General features: G+C 45.4%; 2 protein-coding genes across 3 annotated transcripts; one reads left to right on the forward strand and one right to left on the reverse strand.

Moving 5' to 3' along the window:
* Positions 1–3,057: 3,057 nt before the first annotated feature.
* On the forward strand, positions 3,058–5,025 carry LOC136500640 (probable xyloglucan 6-xylosyltransferase 1). Its single transcript, XM_066496047.1, has one exon. The coding sequence runs from the start codon at positions 3,441–3,443 to the stop codon at positions 4,797–4,799; it is 1,359 nt and encodes a 452-aa protein (XP_066352144.1). The 5' UTR covers positions 3,058–3,440; the 3' UTR covers positions 4,800–5,025.
* Positions 5,026–6,408: 1,383 nt separating this feature from the next.
* LOC136500649 (probable LL-diaminopimelate aminotransferase, chloroplastic) lies at positions 6,409–11,096 on the reverse strand. 2 transcript variants are annotated; one of them, XM_066496055.1, is made up of 10 exons: positions 10,884–11,096; positions 10,717–10,802; positions 9,358–9,425; positions 9,148–9,264; positions 8,656–8,718; positions 8,077–8,181; positions 7,939–7,989; positions 7,399–7,719; positions 7,017–7,223; positions 6,409–6,942 (listed from the first exon to the last, which is right to left on the reverse strand). In XM_066496055.1, exons 1-10 carry the CDS (start codon positions 10,961–10,963, stop codon positions 6,649–6,651), a joined length of 1,392 nt encoding a protein of 463 aa, XP_066352152.1. In that variant the 5' UTR covers positions 10,964–11,096; the 3' UTR covers positions 6,409–6,648. The 2 variants fall into 2 exon arrangements, with proteins under 2 accessions (XP_066352152.1, XP_066352160.1); XM_066496063.1 differs by having other exon boundaries at positions 10,942–11,083.
* Between the last annotated feature and the right edge of the window lie 1,990 nt (positions 11,097–13,086).

Here is a 13,086-nt window from a genome sequence, read left to right on the forward strand (position 1 = left end):
GCATCGCCAGGTATTCCCTGGGCAGAGCAGATCTGCATTGCCGCGTATCACTGTAACAAATACTAGTAGATTCTATAGAAGACGTCCATGAATTCCATAGTACTGGTAGCATTGGAAACCTCGACTAGCGTGAGGCTTTCGACCCAAATTGCTACGAGAATCACACGTTCCAGACTGGACTTGATTTTTACTACTGGTTACCATGCGGAGGGGGCCAGAGGAAGAGATATGCTAATGAACCTAAAGGTTGAAACCGTCTTATTTCCTTTCGAGTAAAACAGTATTCAAACTTGCACGACGGTATTACTTGAATATTCAACTCTTGAATTTTGATATTTGAGTGTCAAACTTAATTGGCGGTATTATCTGAATCCATCACGAATTTTGATATTTGGGTTCCTGAAATTGTACAATGGTGTCATCTAGGCCTCTGAACTCGTAACATGCTCCAATGCTCCATGTGTTGATATCATTATACAAGTGTGAGGACTCAATTATTAACATTCCAGAATTAAGGACACAAATGATACGCTGTACGGATTTAGAAGGCTCTAAGCATCAAAATTCGAAAGTTGGCCAGCGTGCAAGTTATCAGAGTGACGATGAATTTATATTTTTCTATTAATGGAAAATAGGAGGCCCTCGTACACTAGAAACGTGTAGATTACTAACACAGATACATAGGACCATTCATTCAAAAAAAAATCAAAGCCAGTTTGGCAGAGCTTCCACAGCAGTTGCCATGCTGAATCCAGGAGAAGCTCAATCTTTTTTTAAAGAAGTGACTTTTTTTTTGCTGACGCTTCGAAGTAATTCTCTGAAAACAACTGGGAGCCTAAAAGCAAAAAAAAAAATAGCTTCTTCCCATTCACTTCACACACAAATCACTATATGCGCAAAGTTTCTCCTAGAGAGTCATAGATGATAGGAAATTAATTTCATTCAGAGAATCCCTTCGCACAAAAAAAAAAATTATCAGCTACTACGAAGAATGTAAAAGCAGGAAGAGCACTCCCAAATTGGTCCATACTTTTGTAGCTGAGTGAAGCCAGTCCAATGTGATGCCACGTGCCTAGGGGATATACAATTTTCGCCGCTCACACCTTCCCAAATCGAAAACGCATAAACAAATGGACTATGGGACTATAGCAACTCCAATTTGCTGACATAGGCAACGCCCTAATGGCGAGTACTAAATCATGGTTGTCCCTTAATTGCTCGCCGTCGCCGTCGCCGTTAAGCAAATTGACGAGCAGTGAACGAAAGCTCCACGAATCACGACCGACACGCCCAGATCACTCAGTACGTACTGCAAAAACACGCACTCTGCTCCCCAGTGACAAGTGGGACTAGGTTGGCATGGAGACCCACATGTCGGCGGGATGGGTGGAGAGGAAGTTTATCGTGGGGGTGCGGTGCGGGAGATGTTGGCCCCGATGGAGACGCGGATAGATTTGTCATCTAGACGTTGGAGAAAAGTCACCGCGTCATGTGCAGGCAATCTCCCTCCCTGGCCTCCTGTCTACAACTGGCTGCCACCGAGCACGAGCAGCGAGCGAATAGCGATGGCCCGCCACTCCCTGTACTAGCCTGTTTTGACTGCACGGCTTAAAACGCGTCCCCTTTCTCCGTCAAGCGCGTCTCCATCACCGCTAATCCTTTTCCATGCAACACCCATGCTCACTACACCATCTTTTAACTGTTGTAACGTTCTCCTATGCACTTTACGTTTGAGCTTTGACGATTCCATGGTTTGGTTTTGTCATGAACGCCATCGCCATCCATGGCTGCAAACGCAAGTGCTCTTTTTTTTCATCAAGTTTACACCTAGTAGTACGAAATTAGTACACGGAACGAGTTTCTGACAAGTCACACGGTAAAATGCCCCACGCTAAAAGCTTCATCAAAAGTCAAAACCCGACACCCATCAATCAACCTGCAAACTCGGCAAGTTCTCTCCATGCCACCGTCATGACGGAAATCAATCGATTAATATAAACCCGAGCAAATTAACCGACACCTCCACGCTGTCTGTACTCCATACACGCTCCCCCCGGGCCCACTCTCCGTGGACCCACCGCATGAAGGCGAACCAGAAGGTAAACAGCGATCAATTCCTTAGTTAGCTGTTCTTTAGATCCGTATGATGTAAAGTTTTTGGTGTCATATCAGATGTTACGTGAGGTGTTGTATGGATGTTCGGATACTAATAAAAAAATAAATTAAAGAATTCATCGGTAAACCGCGAGATGAATTTATTAAGTCTAATTAATCTATCACTGGTATGTGTTACCGTAGCACTTTATTATCAAATCATAGACTAATTAGGCTTAAAAGATTTATCTCGTAAAGTAGTTGTAATATGTGTAATTAGTTATTTTTTAGTGTATATTTAATATATATGCATGTGTTCAACCGTTTGATGTTGAGTCTGTCTACTGCACAACCATGTGTTTTATACAATTTCAACACATAAATTTTTTTACACCTTAAGATTAACATCCAACAGCCTCTATTTTTCTTCTATCTCTAGCCTTTTTCTACCTTAAGACAATCACAAAATCACATATCTATATATCACAGAAAACATTTTTTTTATGGAAGAACCAAATACAGAGAGGTGCACTGCTGCGTCACGCATCATGTCATGCGTTTTTTTTTTTAATCTGTACCTCTCGTGTGCTGGTGCACTGCTGCGTCATGTGCTGCTGCGTCACGTCGCGTCGTGTGCTGGTGCACTGCTCCGTCGCGTCACGTGTGCTGCTACGTCATGTGTTTTTTTTTTTTCTTTGAGTCTGTTCGCAGATTTGACGACGGAGATAAACAGATGCTACAATAAGTTTCGGTGAAGTAAGTAAACAAGGGCTTAATAACCAACCGTGACGAGGCAGGCGACAGCGGGGGGTGAAAAAGGTGTCCTAGAAGCATCGCATATCGTGTCCGCGTCGTTCTGCGCTCCGCCTCATTCCACCCCTCTCTCGCCTTCTTCTTCTTCCTCCCCCCCCCCCCCCCCCCCCCCCCCCCCCCCCCCCACCCCCGCCCCCCCCCACCCCCATCTGCGGCGGGGTTGATTCGATTTCGATTCCCTTCCCCGTCCATCGCCCACCTCCCCCCAGACAGCCAACGCAATCCGCTCCCCGAGGCGCCTCCCTGACCCTCCCCACAACGTGCGCGCTCACTCGCGGGCGGGCGGGGCCGGCACACTCACCGTCACCACCCTTATTAATTCCTCTTCCGCGTCCGCGCTTCAAAACCTCCTCCGCCTCGTCCCCCTCTACCACTCTCCCCAGCACCGCGGCGGCCGCATTGCTCGCCGCTGCACCGTGTCCGGCTAGGGCCCCTCTTGGCTCTTGCATTTCGATTCCCTCCCCCCTGTGTTTCTGTTTGTTTTGGGTTGGTTGCAAGGAGGGGAGGGGGGAGAGTTCGATCGGAGGGCCAAAATGTGGGCGGAGCGGGTGATCGGGGAGCGCCGGATGCGGCAGATCCAGCGCTTCGCGCGGAACGCCAAGCTCACCGTCGTCTGCCTCCTCCTCACCGTCGTCGTGCTCCGCGGCACCGTCGGCGCCGGCCGCTTCGGCACGCCGCAGCAGGACCTCATCGAGCTCCGCCAGCACTTCGTCTCCCACCCGCACCGGGCGCTCGCCGAGCATCACGACGCCAGGTCCAGGGTCTCCTCCGCCATCACCACCACCACGTCGTCGTCCTCCTCCTCCTCCTCCGGCCGCCACGACGACGAGCCCGACCCGCCGCCGAGGTCGCTCAGGGACCCGCCCTACACGCTGGGGCCCAAGATCTCGGACTGGGACGAGCAGCGCGCCGCCTGGCACCGCCGCCACCCGGAGACGCCGCCCTTCCTCAACGACATCAAGCCGCGGGTGCTGCTCGTCACGGGCTCCTCGCCCAAGCCCTGCGAGAACCCCGTCGGGGACCACTACCTCCTCAAGTCCATCAAGAACAAGATGGATTACTGCCGCGTCCACGGCATCGAGGTCTTCTACAACATGGCGCTGCTCGACGCCGAGATGGCCGGCTTCTGGGCCAAACTCCCGCTCCTGCGGGCGCTGCTGCTCGCGCACCCGGAGGTCGAGTTCATCTGGTGGATGGACTCTGACGCCATGTTCACCGACATGGCATTCGAGCTCCCATGGGAGCGCTACGGGCCGTACAACCTGATCATGCACGGCTGGGACGAAATGGTCTACGACAACAAGAATTGGATTGGGCTCAACACCGGCAGCTTCTTGCTGCGCAACTGCCAGTGGTCGCTTGACATGCTGGATACCTGGGCGCCAATGGGGCCAAAGGGCCCTGTCCGCATCGAGGCCGGCAAGGTGCTGACCAAGTCCCTGAAGGATCGGCCAGTATTCGAGGCCGATGATCAGTCGGCCATGGTGTACATCCTTGCAACACAGCGCGAGAAATGGGGTGATAAGGTTTACCTTGAGAATGGGTACTACCTTCACGGCTACTGGGGGATCTTGGTCGACAGGTATGAGGAGATGCTTGAGAATTACAAGCCAGGGCTCGGCGATCACCGGTGGCCGCTCGTCACCCACTTTGTCGGGTGCAAGCCATGTGGCAAATTTGGAGACTACCCTGTCGAGCGATGCCTCAAGAATATGGACCGTGCATTCAATTTTGGGGATAACCAGATCTTGCAGATGTATGGGTTCACACACAAGTCACTAGCAAGCAGGAGAGTGAAGAGGATCAGGAACGAGACCAGCAACCCTCTTGAGACGAAGGATGAGCTTGGGTTGCTTCATCCAGCATTCAAGGCTGTGAAGACTTCCACATGATAATTAGAGTACAATTCCACATGTTATTTTGTTGGTTCGTTCTAGATCCTGTTGGGTCTGAATCCAAAGTGTTCTTTTTGTAGAATCGGGTGGCTACAGAAGTTTGGGTTGGGGTCATGGGATGGATATCTTTGTAATGTGAGGTGTTAGGAGAATGATGTTATGTTTATTTATTGGCATAAGTTATGTCTTACACTCGTAGAAATGAGTTAATGGATGAACTCAAGTTATTGGTCGCATGATAGATTTCAATAGAGTTTTCTGTTTTTCTCTTATTGCGGGGATTTCTTTTGTAAGTGTGCCAGTAGCCCTGTAGATGTCCTTAAATCAAGCCTCAAAGGAATTATTCTTGTGATTTTGGTTTCTTCTTCGACAGGATAGGATAACATATCTTGTGAGCCAATTATTTTGCTCTCTTCTTTGCCTTGTTATTAGTGGCTGTTGAGTTGGTAGATATAGTTTTGGTATGTATACAAGCTCAAATTTCTCAAAAAATACATATATTATGCATAGGCGGGAGTTACTTTCAGTTTCCATTGACATGATTTGTCCATAGCTTGATCTTTAACTTATCCAATATAAATTATTTAAGTGGGGTTGATGGCTTGATGCTATCCACCATTGAGCCAATTATGTTGTCCTTGTTGATAACATCTTCCATTGACATTGATGGCTAACTGTGGAGTTATGTGAACTTGGTTCTTGGTTGATGGATGCTTTGTAACTGGGTTAAGGCATCTCACCATAGGTTGAGTATTTTGTGTTGCATACCGTTCTTTTTGTACTCATGTTGATGTAAACTCCGGTAAACATGAACAAACAATAGCTAGGATGCATTTTGTTCTCATGCTGGGCAAGATTATGTTCTTCTAGAAATACTGTTATGCTGACTTTTGTATTGCAAGCTTCTATTACCATCGTGACGAGTTTACCTTAATAGCGTTTCTGACAGTGTAATGCAACTGGTTGTAGTCAATGTCGCTGCGTTCTGTTGGATCCCAGCAGAATTAGGCATCTGTGTAGTGTGAACATCGCTGCAGAATTGCATATGGATCTGGAATCTATATGATTCTTCAGCATCCTGTGTCAGGAAAATTACAAAACTGATCCTACGAAGTCAACGATTCGCTTCTCTCCATGGCGAGGTAATTAGAGCTCGTACTCCAATGAATCCTCTTTTCTAGGTAGTCAACTTCCATAGATACTGGTGTACCACTGCCAGTAATAAGGCCCCGTTTAGTTCCGAAAATTTTTAGCTTTTGGTTACCGTAGCACTTTCGTTTTTATTTGGCAAAAATTGTCTAATTATGGACTATTTAGGCTTAAAAGATTCGTCTCACGATTTCTCGGCTAACTGTGTAATTAGTTTTTTTTTTTGTCTATATTTAGTACTCCATGCATGTGCCGTAAAATTTGATGTGACGGGGAATCTTGAAAATTTTTTATTTTTGGTTTGGAACTAAACGGGGCCTAATTATTTACATGCGAAGAAACGATTTGAGATTTTTTTAGTCAATTATGTGTACTCTGCGTGTATAACGTGTCGACTAATGGTATTCCGAAACAGCAACAGCAACAGCAGGACACAAAAACGAACACAGACAAGAAAAACACTTCAACAGTGATTGAAGAGTCTCAGGACTACAGCAAGCATTGTCTAGAGTTGGAAATGGTTTGAATGTAGTACACCACACGAAAGCCTGCTAAAAGAAAATCATGCTCCAAAAAAAATCATGTTCCACTTCTAACATCTTCTGGCAGCTTCACCGAGCGAATTTTGGTGTCCCAAATGCTGCTGTGTTCATATTGATATCATCTTTCCAGGAGGGCACAGAAGCTGCATCGGTGCTCACTTGTACAACTGCTTTAATCTTCTTGCGGCTTCAATGATGTTATCTCTGTGTCCGAATGCGCTGACCCTCACAAAGCCTTCGCCACCCGGTCCAAATCCACTGCCAGGAGTAGTGACCACATTCGCTTTCTCCAGGATCTCGGCGAACACATCCCACGAATTGCGGCCAGGGAAGTGCACCCATACATAAGGAGCGTTCTTGGCACCATACACGTTGAATCCAAGTGATGTAAATGTGTCAACAATTATTTCAGTGTTCTCCTTGTAGAAGCCAACAACATCATGCATAGCCTGCACGGGAACAAACGGATAAAAGAAACAATGCAGAAGAGCAATCTGAGAATTCCAAGAACCAGGAATACTACCTTTAGACCCTCTGGAGAGAGGCAAGCTAAACCACCAGCTTGCGCAATGTTTGATGCACCATTGAAGCAAGTGCAAACTATGCGATTGAAATCTTTAGCAACTGGATGTCCATCTGAGAAAAGGAGCTCCTTGGGGACAACAGTCCAACCTAGACGGACACCAGTGAACCCAGCATATTTCGAGAATGAAGCTGTCTCAATAGCAACCTGCACATAAAACAATGGAAAAGGTGCCCTTTTATTTACAAGGGGAATATGGTACGACTAATTATCATAGCATTGGCACTGTAATTTTGAGGATAACCATGCAACTAGGACATTTTAACACTCCAATATGGCAATATGTAGTATGAACAAGTAAATATTGGAACATGTAGCCTACCTCCTTTGCTCCAGGAATTTCAAAGATAGACTTTGGACTGTCATCTGATATGTACATTGCATAAGCAGAATCATAGACTATGATGGACCCATTGTCCTTTGCAAATTTTACTAATTTGGTTAGTTGGTCCCGAGATGCAGCAGCACCAGTAGGATTGTTGGGTGAACAAAAGAAAATAATATCTGTCCGAGGGACAGTTGACAGATCAGGAAAAAATCCATTTTCTGGACTGCATCTCATGTATTCAATGTTTCCATACTTCTGAACATCTTGCTGATATAAGTCAGTTTGGCCCATGATAACACTTGAATCAACATATGCCTGTCAAAATGAAAGGCCTGCTTTAATTTCAATAGACAGTATGTAAAATGGTAACAGCTAATCGATAAGTAACAATATGACAAAAAAACATATCACAATTATCATCACAGATAAGTTTAGAATCATTAATATGAAAGTGTAAGTAACTGATAAGTTTAGAATCATTAATATGAAAGTGTAAGTAACTGACAGTTAAAATTAATTCAAGAGTTCTCTTACAGGGTATGATGGATCTTGGACCGCAATTGTCACATTAGATCCAAAAAGGACCTGAAATATTGAATTAGGAGAATTATGAACAAACAATTTAAAATGAATTGTAAACTTAAGAAGGGAAGAGTAAAATCTTTTTGGTACCTGCAAGCGAGATATGTCACATTTGGCACCATCAGAGACAAATATGTCTGAATCTTCAATACCAAGGTCCGCATAGTAGGTTGCAGCAATTGCTGCTCTGAGTTTCTGCATTAGCAATCAGCACGACATTTTATGACGCTGAAGGAGCTTATACATGAACAGAGCAAAGAGAAAACTACAAATAGGATTGAAAACTTAACAATTAATTAATGTAAGCAAAGTAGTTCAAATGTGCAACTATGCAAGCATTTGGAAGGATAAGTGAAAGGAAACATATCAATTAATTAGAGGGATTGTATGTGATTGGCCTTTAAACTAAGTAATACATTAGAAAACAGTAACCCTTAAGAATTAGAGAATCATATCATATATCATAACAGTAAGAAGTTAAAAAACAGTTATCCTTTTATCAACAGATTGTCAACCTGCCTCAAATGATTTTTAAATAAAAGACGACCAATCTTTGTATCCAGATTTCTCCATGAAATATTTATGTAAAGCTTCATATAGTATAGCTGTTAAATAAGTATCTGAATGCCTGTTAATGCAATGAAAATTGCTGATAACGCCACAAGGTACCTTTTCACCTTGCTCAGCTCCATAACCGCTGTAGCCATCAATTGTTGACAAGGCATGTGCTCTCTGTGTTTACAAATAGACAGATAAAAAAAATAATGTAACTGTAAAAGAGATATTCAGCAGCAACAAATGCATAAGTGTTTTTTCAACTACAAGTCAGGATAGTAACGTGAAGAGAGGCAGAGGAAGACCGAAGTTGACTTGGGTAGAGGCAATAAAAGGAGACTTGAAAGGATGGAATATACCCAAAGACTTAGCCTTAGATAGGAGTGCTTGGAAGACAGCTATTCACGTGCCTGAACCTTGATTGCTTCTGTTGGGTTTCAACTCTAGCCTACCCCAACTTGTTTGGGACTTAAAGGCTTTGTTGTTGTTGTTGTTGTTGTTGTTTTTTCAACTACAAACTGAAAGTCCCGGAACACTGGGATTTTTTTGTGGGTTGAATATATATGATTAACAGAATAACAGGACACTAGTTTGACATGAAGGTACCTCTGCCATGGCATTTGTTATGACATTTGGAATGGGCTCGGTAGTGTCACCTATCCCAAGGCTTATAATCTTGACATCTGGATACTTCAGCAAATGAGCTGCTCTTCTCCTGGCAATCTGCTCAACGGTCAAGAATTGATACTATCAGAAGCAAAATCTCCAACAGAATAGCATCAGTAACGAAAGGAAAATATGGGAATGATGCGTAACCTCAGGAAACAAATATCCTGCTTGGAGTTTGGCCATGTTAGCATTGCGCGGGACATTAGTCTTGTAAGCTTCGGGACAGTAGAAAGAAAATATTAGCAAAGAACATCCATATTTCTGTTCCTACAACATCTTCAAGCAACTCCTTAAACGAATGCAACATCGACCAAACAAGAAGTTACTAGGGGTGTAAATGGTACGGATCCCGACTGACCATCCATCTGAAGAGGGTTGGATAGTATTTGGATATCAGCAATTTTCTTTGGATAACAAATACAAATATGGTTATTTATTGTGGATACCAAATACAACTACAATTTAACCATTATCCGTCCTATATCCGATATCTGACGTCGGACATATCAAATCAATATCCGGCTAACATTTAGACTTAAATATTATACATTATACCAGGACTAACATATAAATAGTTATAGGCCTGTTCGGCAGGACTGAAAAATAAGCCAAAATACTGTTCCGGCTGATTGTTGTGAGGGAAAAATACTATTCTATCTGGGAACACTGTTCGCGTGAACAGTGCCATTGTGAGGGCGCTGGCCAGCCAGCCGAACGCGGCCTATAATTATATAAAAGAGCAGCCACCCAACCTGAATTCTCAGACGTTGGGCGTTTGCTTGCTGCACCCTATGCTACTGCTGTGGCCCACACATTAGATATGGATTATAATCCCTTAATCCTTTGTTAGTCCCCTTATTAGATTATAATCAAAAAACACTGGGTGGTTTTATGCGCACCAGAAAAGAAAGAGCGGTTGCTGGAATTCCTGAACAAAATCAAGGCTGCAGCGAGGACACAGCACTGGAAGACACTTGAAGTTCTCTGGTGATGAAGCTATCAGGGACCTGGAATGGGGTGTTGCTCAACCTGAGAAGATGGAGGTGGGCGAAATGTCATCTTCAGGACCATGGTGGTGGTCGTTTAACGCTGCTTAATGGTAGTCTGAGTTGTTTCTGGCTCGAGTAGGGTGGTCTGCTTTTCTGCTAGTTTGCTTTTTTTCTGAGACTCAGTTTTGCTGCTCCTTTTATTCCTCGCTTTGGATGTTGAGTGGTTATCCCTGGTGCTGGCGAGTGCTGGGGTTTGGAGTTGTTAAACTCAGTGCTGTAACAGAATGTTTTTGGTCTTTTATGAAAATGAAAGGCCGGGGCGATCCTGCCCTCGAACTCTATCTAAAAAAAAAAAACAACAAAAAAAACTAGAAGTTACTATAGGGCATCACAACCAAGAATACTGCCACAGATTCCGAATTAGCATCTGAAGCATTAGATTGGATGCCTAAAACGAAAACTAAGAGTCTAGAGTTTAAACATGAATTTCTAAGAACTGGATGGAAACCAATAGTACATGTGTCGACAGCCGGCGGGCTACTGACGCAGCGGATGTTGACGGAGACTCTCCTCGCGGGTCGGCGGTGGCTAGTCATCGATACCCTGGAAGCGAGACACAGTTAGACGTGTCCATCGGGGAAAAGAACGCATGCTGCGACAGGAAGAAGGGAAGGAGTCTGCTACTTGAGAGAGAACGGCGGCGAAAAAAGAAAGGAGGAGGAGGCAGTGATTGCGGGGGCACCGGCAGGGGCTGCTGCTGCCATCGCGACGGCTCTACGGCAGGAGAGGCGGCGGCGGCGGCGGCGGTTGCTGGGTAGGGACTTCGCGGGCCGACGGAGGGAGACAGGGAGTACGGAGCGATGGCTTTTTCACGCGGGCTGTGGGCTACAGTTTGCTGGTAATTCTTAGCCCATGTAGCTTACCCGTATCTCTTTGGACGCAGGGTCCATGTAATTTTCTTCTAGTCGTCCTATGTACTTAGCCTCTGATGTTGCTCAAAAAAAAAAACTTAGCCTATGATGGGCTGTGCTATCCTGTTTGGTTCGGCTGGGCCTTCCCGAGAGATAGCACAGATCGTCAGGGAGCGTGTTGCTCAAAAAAAAAAAAGATCGTCAGGGAACGTTTTGTCGTCCATGGCACACCTGGACCTGGAGCTGAACAATGGTGAGTGAAATAACGAGGCATTCATGCTGTTGCAGTTGGACTCACAGCTACAGACACCGCTATCGAGGTTCTCTGCTTTGCGCCGGTGCTCGGCCGATCGACGGAGAAATAAACACGGGTCAGATGTGCCGGTGCTTGGTGGAGAGGACGGACACGTGAACGACCACCCAACCCAAGCCGGAAGCCGGACGATCCGACGCACGGCAGCGCCCGTAGAGTGCAAGCGAGTGTAACTGGATGGTCGCTCACGTGCCCTGCTTCTCCACCCTGCACAAACACACCACTACATGCATGTACATCCACGAGTCTGAGCACCAGTCATGATATCAACTCTCTCTCAGTTGCATCATCCAGCGCACACCGTTCAGTTGCGCTCGCACCCCAATTTATAGCAAGGAGTTAGCCGCCTGCATCGATCCACAAGGAAACGTCAAGAGTACATGGTTTTTGTGCCTAGAAGCAGGAGGAAAACGAGCGCTAGGGACGCAGAGGTTTGTCCGGGAACATATGGGAACGTATGGGGCTGCATCTCGTAGTAGCTTTCATATTGGGGGGAGCAGCCTAACAATTTGAAGGACGTGTCGCTCGGGAAATCTGGTGGCGGTGGGCCTGACGAGTGACGAAGCTTGGTGTTTTCCCCCACGATTCCGGCGAAACTGCGGTGGTATCAGACAGACTATACGGCTAACGGTTCCGGCAAAGGAGGACGCGAGTCGGCTAAACTGATCGGAGGGTCTGACGTTCCGGTGTGGAACTGTGGGTGCGTTAACTATTTCACGCATGTGCCTGTCGGTGTCGGGGCCTAAGATAGGAGCGTTCAACATGCCCATGGGCCATGGCCCATTGACAACACCGGCACGCCTTTTAAAAAAAACAATAGCATCGTCACGATTTTACTCCGGGCCGTTCTTGTGCCAGCCTGAGTGTGGGCTGGCCCAGAAAATACGACCTAAGTCACACCTCTAGGCTCATGTATGCACCCTCTTGGTAAGCTAAGCCAAAGGAATGAAGCAGGCACTTTTCTGGGAGCATCTGCGGTTGCGATGGAAGGTGTTTTAGACCTTGAGACAGCGGAAGCGTTGGCCTGCAGAGAAGGTTTGGCTCTTGCAAACGACCTCATGCTACAAAAGGTTCGGATTGCTACTGATTGCGCGGATGTAGTGAAGAATATGTGTGGCCGTGGGATGAGCCCCCATGGCCACATCATCAGAGAGATCAAGGCAGAAATGGCAAGCTTCACGTTAATGGATGTCGTCTATGAAAGCAGGAACTCGAATATTGATGCTCGTAGATTAGCCAAAAGCTCCATTTATGAATATGTAGGATGGCATGTATTGGCTGTTATTTCCTCCGAATGGAGTCTATACCAAATACTCTGATATATGAATAAAGCGGTACAGTGTTTTCTAAAAAAAACTAAGTGGAAGGATCCTGCTTCTCTCCTGTATATTTAAACGATTATTATTAAATCCAAATAGAAAAGGCATCGTTTTTATCAGCTAAGCTATTCTAAAGTTCAGCTAACCTACTTTTGAAATAATTTGTTTTTGCAGATTAGATAATTTAGACGGTAATTTTAGCTTACATGGCGCCACATTAGGTGCCCTATATGATGCTACATCACCCATAAAGGGTAAATGGGACAATTGGACTACAAATATTTTTTTTTTAATATCAACAGTTTTAGTGTATTATTTGATGCTCGTGTTATCTAATTTTATAT

This window comes from Miscanthus floridulus, chromosome 1 (assembly GCF_019320115.1).
Source record: "Miscanthus floridulus cultivar M001 chromosome 1, ASM1932011v1, whole genome shotgun sequence".
Lineage (NCBI taxonomy): Eukaryota > Viridiplantae > Streptophyta > Magnoliopsida > Poales > Poaceae > Miscanthus > Miscanthus floridulus.

What these genes read in the sequence shown, in the direction of transcription:
- LOC136500640 (XM_066496047.1), top strand. Translation starts at nt 3,441, where the DNA reads ATGTGGGCGGAGCGGGTGATCGGGGAGCGCCGGATGCGGCAGATCCAG.
- LOC136500649 (XM_066496055.1), bottom strand. Translation starts at nt 10,963, where the DNA reads ATGGCAGCAGCAGCCCCTGCCGGTGCCCCCGCAATCACTGCCTCCTCC. An exon ending in TCGCCGCCGTTCTCTCTCAA is followed by an intron (nt 10,803 to 10,883) that starts GTAGCAGACTCC and finishes TCTCGCTTCCAG; the next exon opens with GGTATCGATGACTAGCCACC. An exon ending in GTGACATATCTCGCTTGCAG is followed by an intron (nt 7,990 to 8,076) that starts GTACCAAAAAGA and finishes TCAATATTTCAG; the next exon opens with GTCCTTTTTGGATCTAATGT.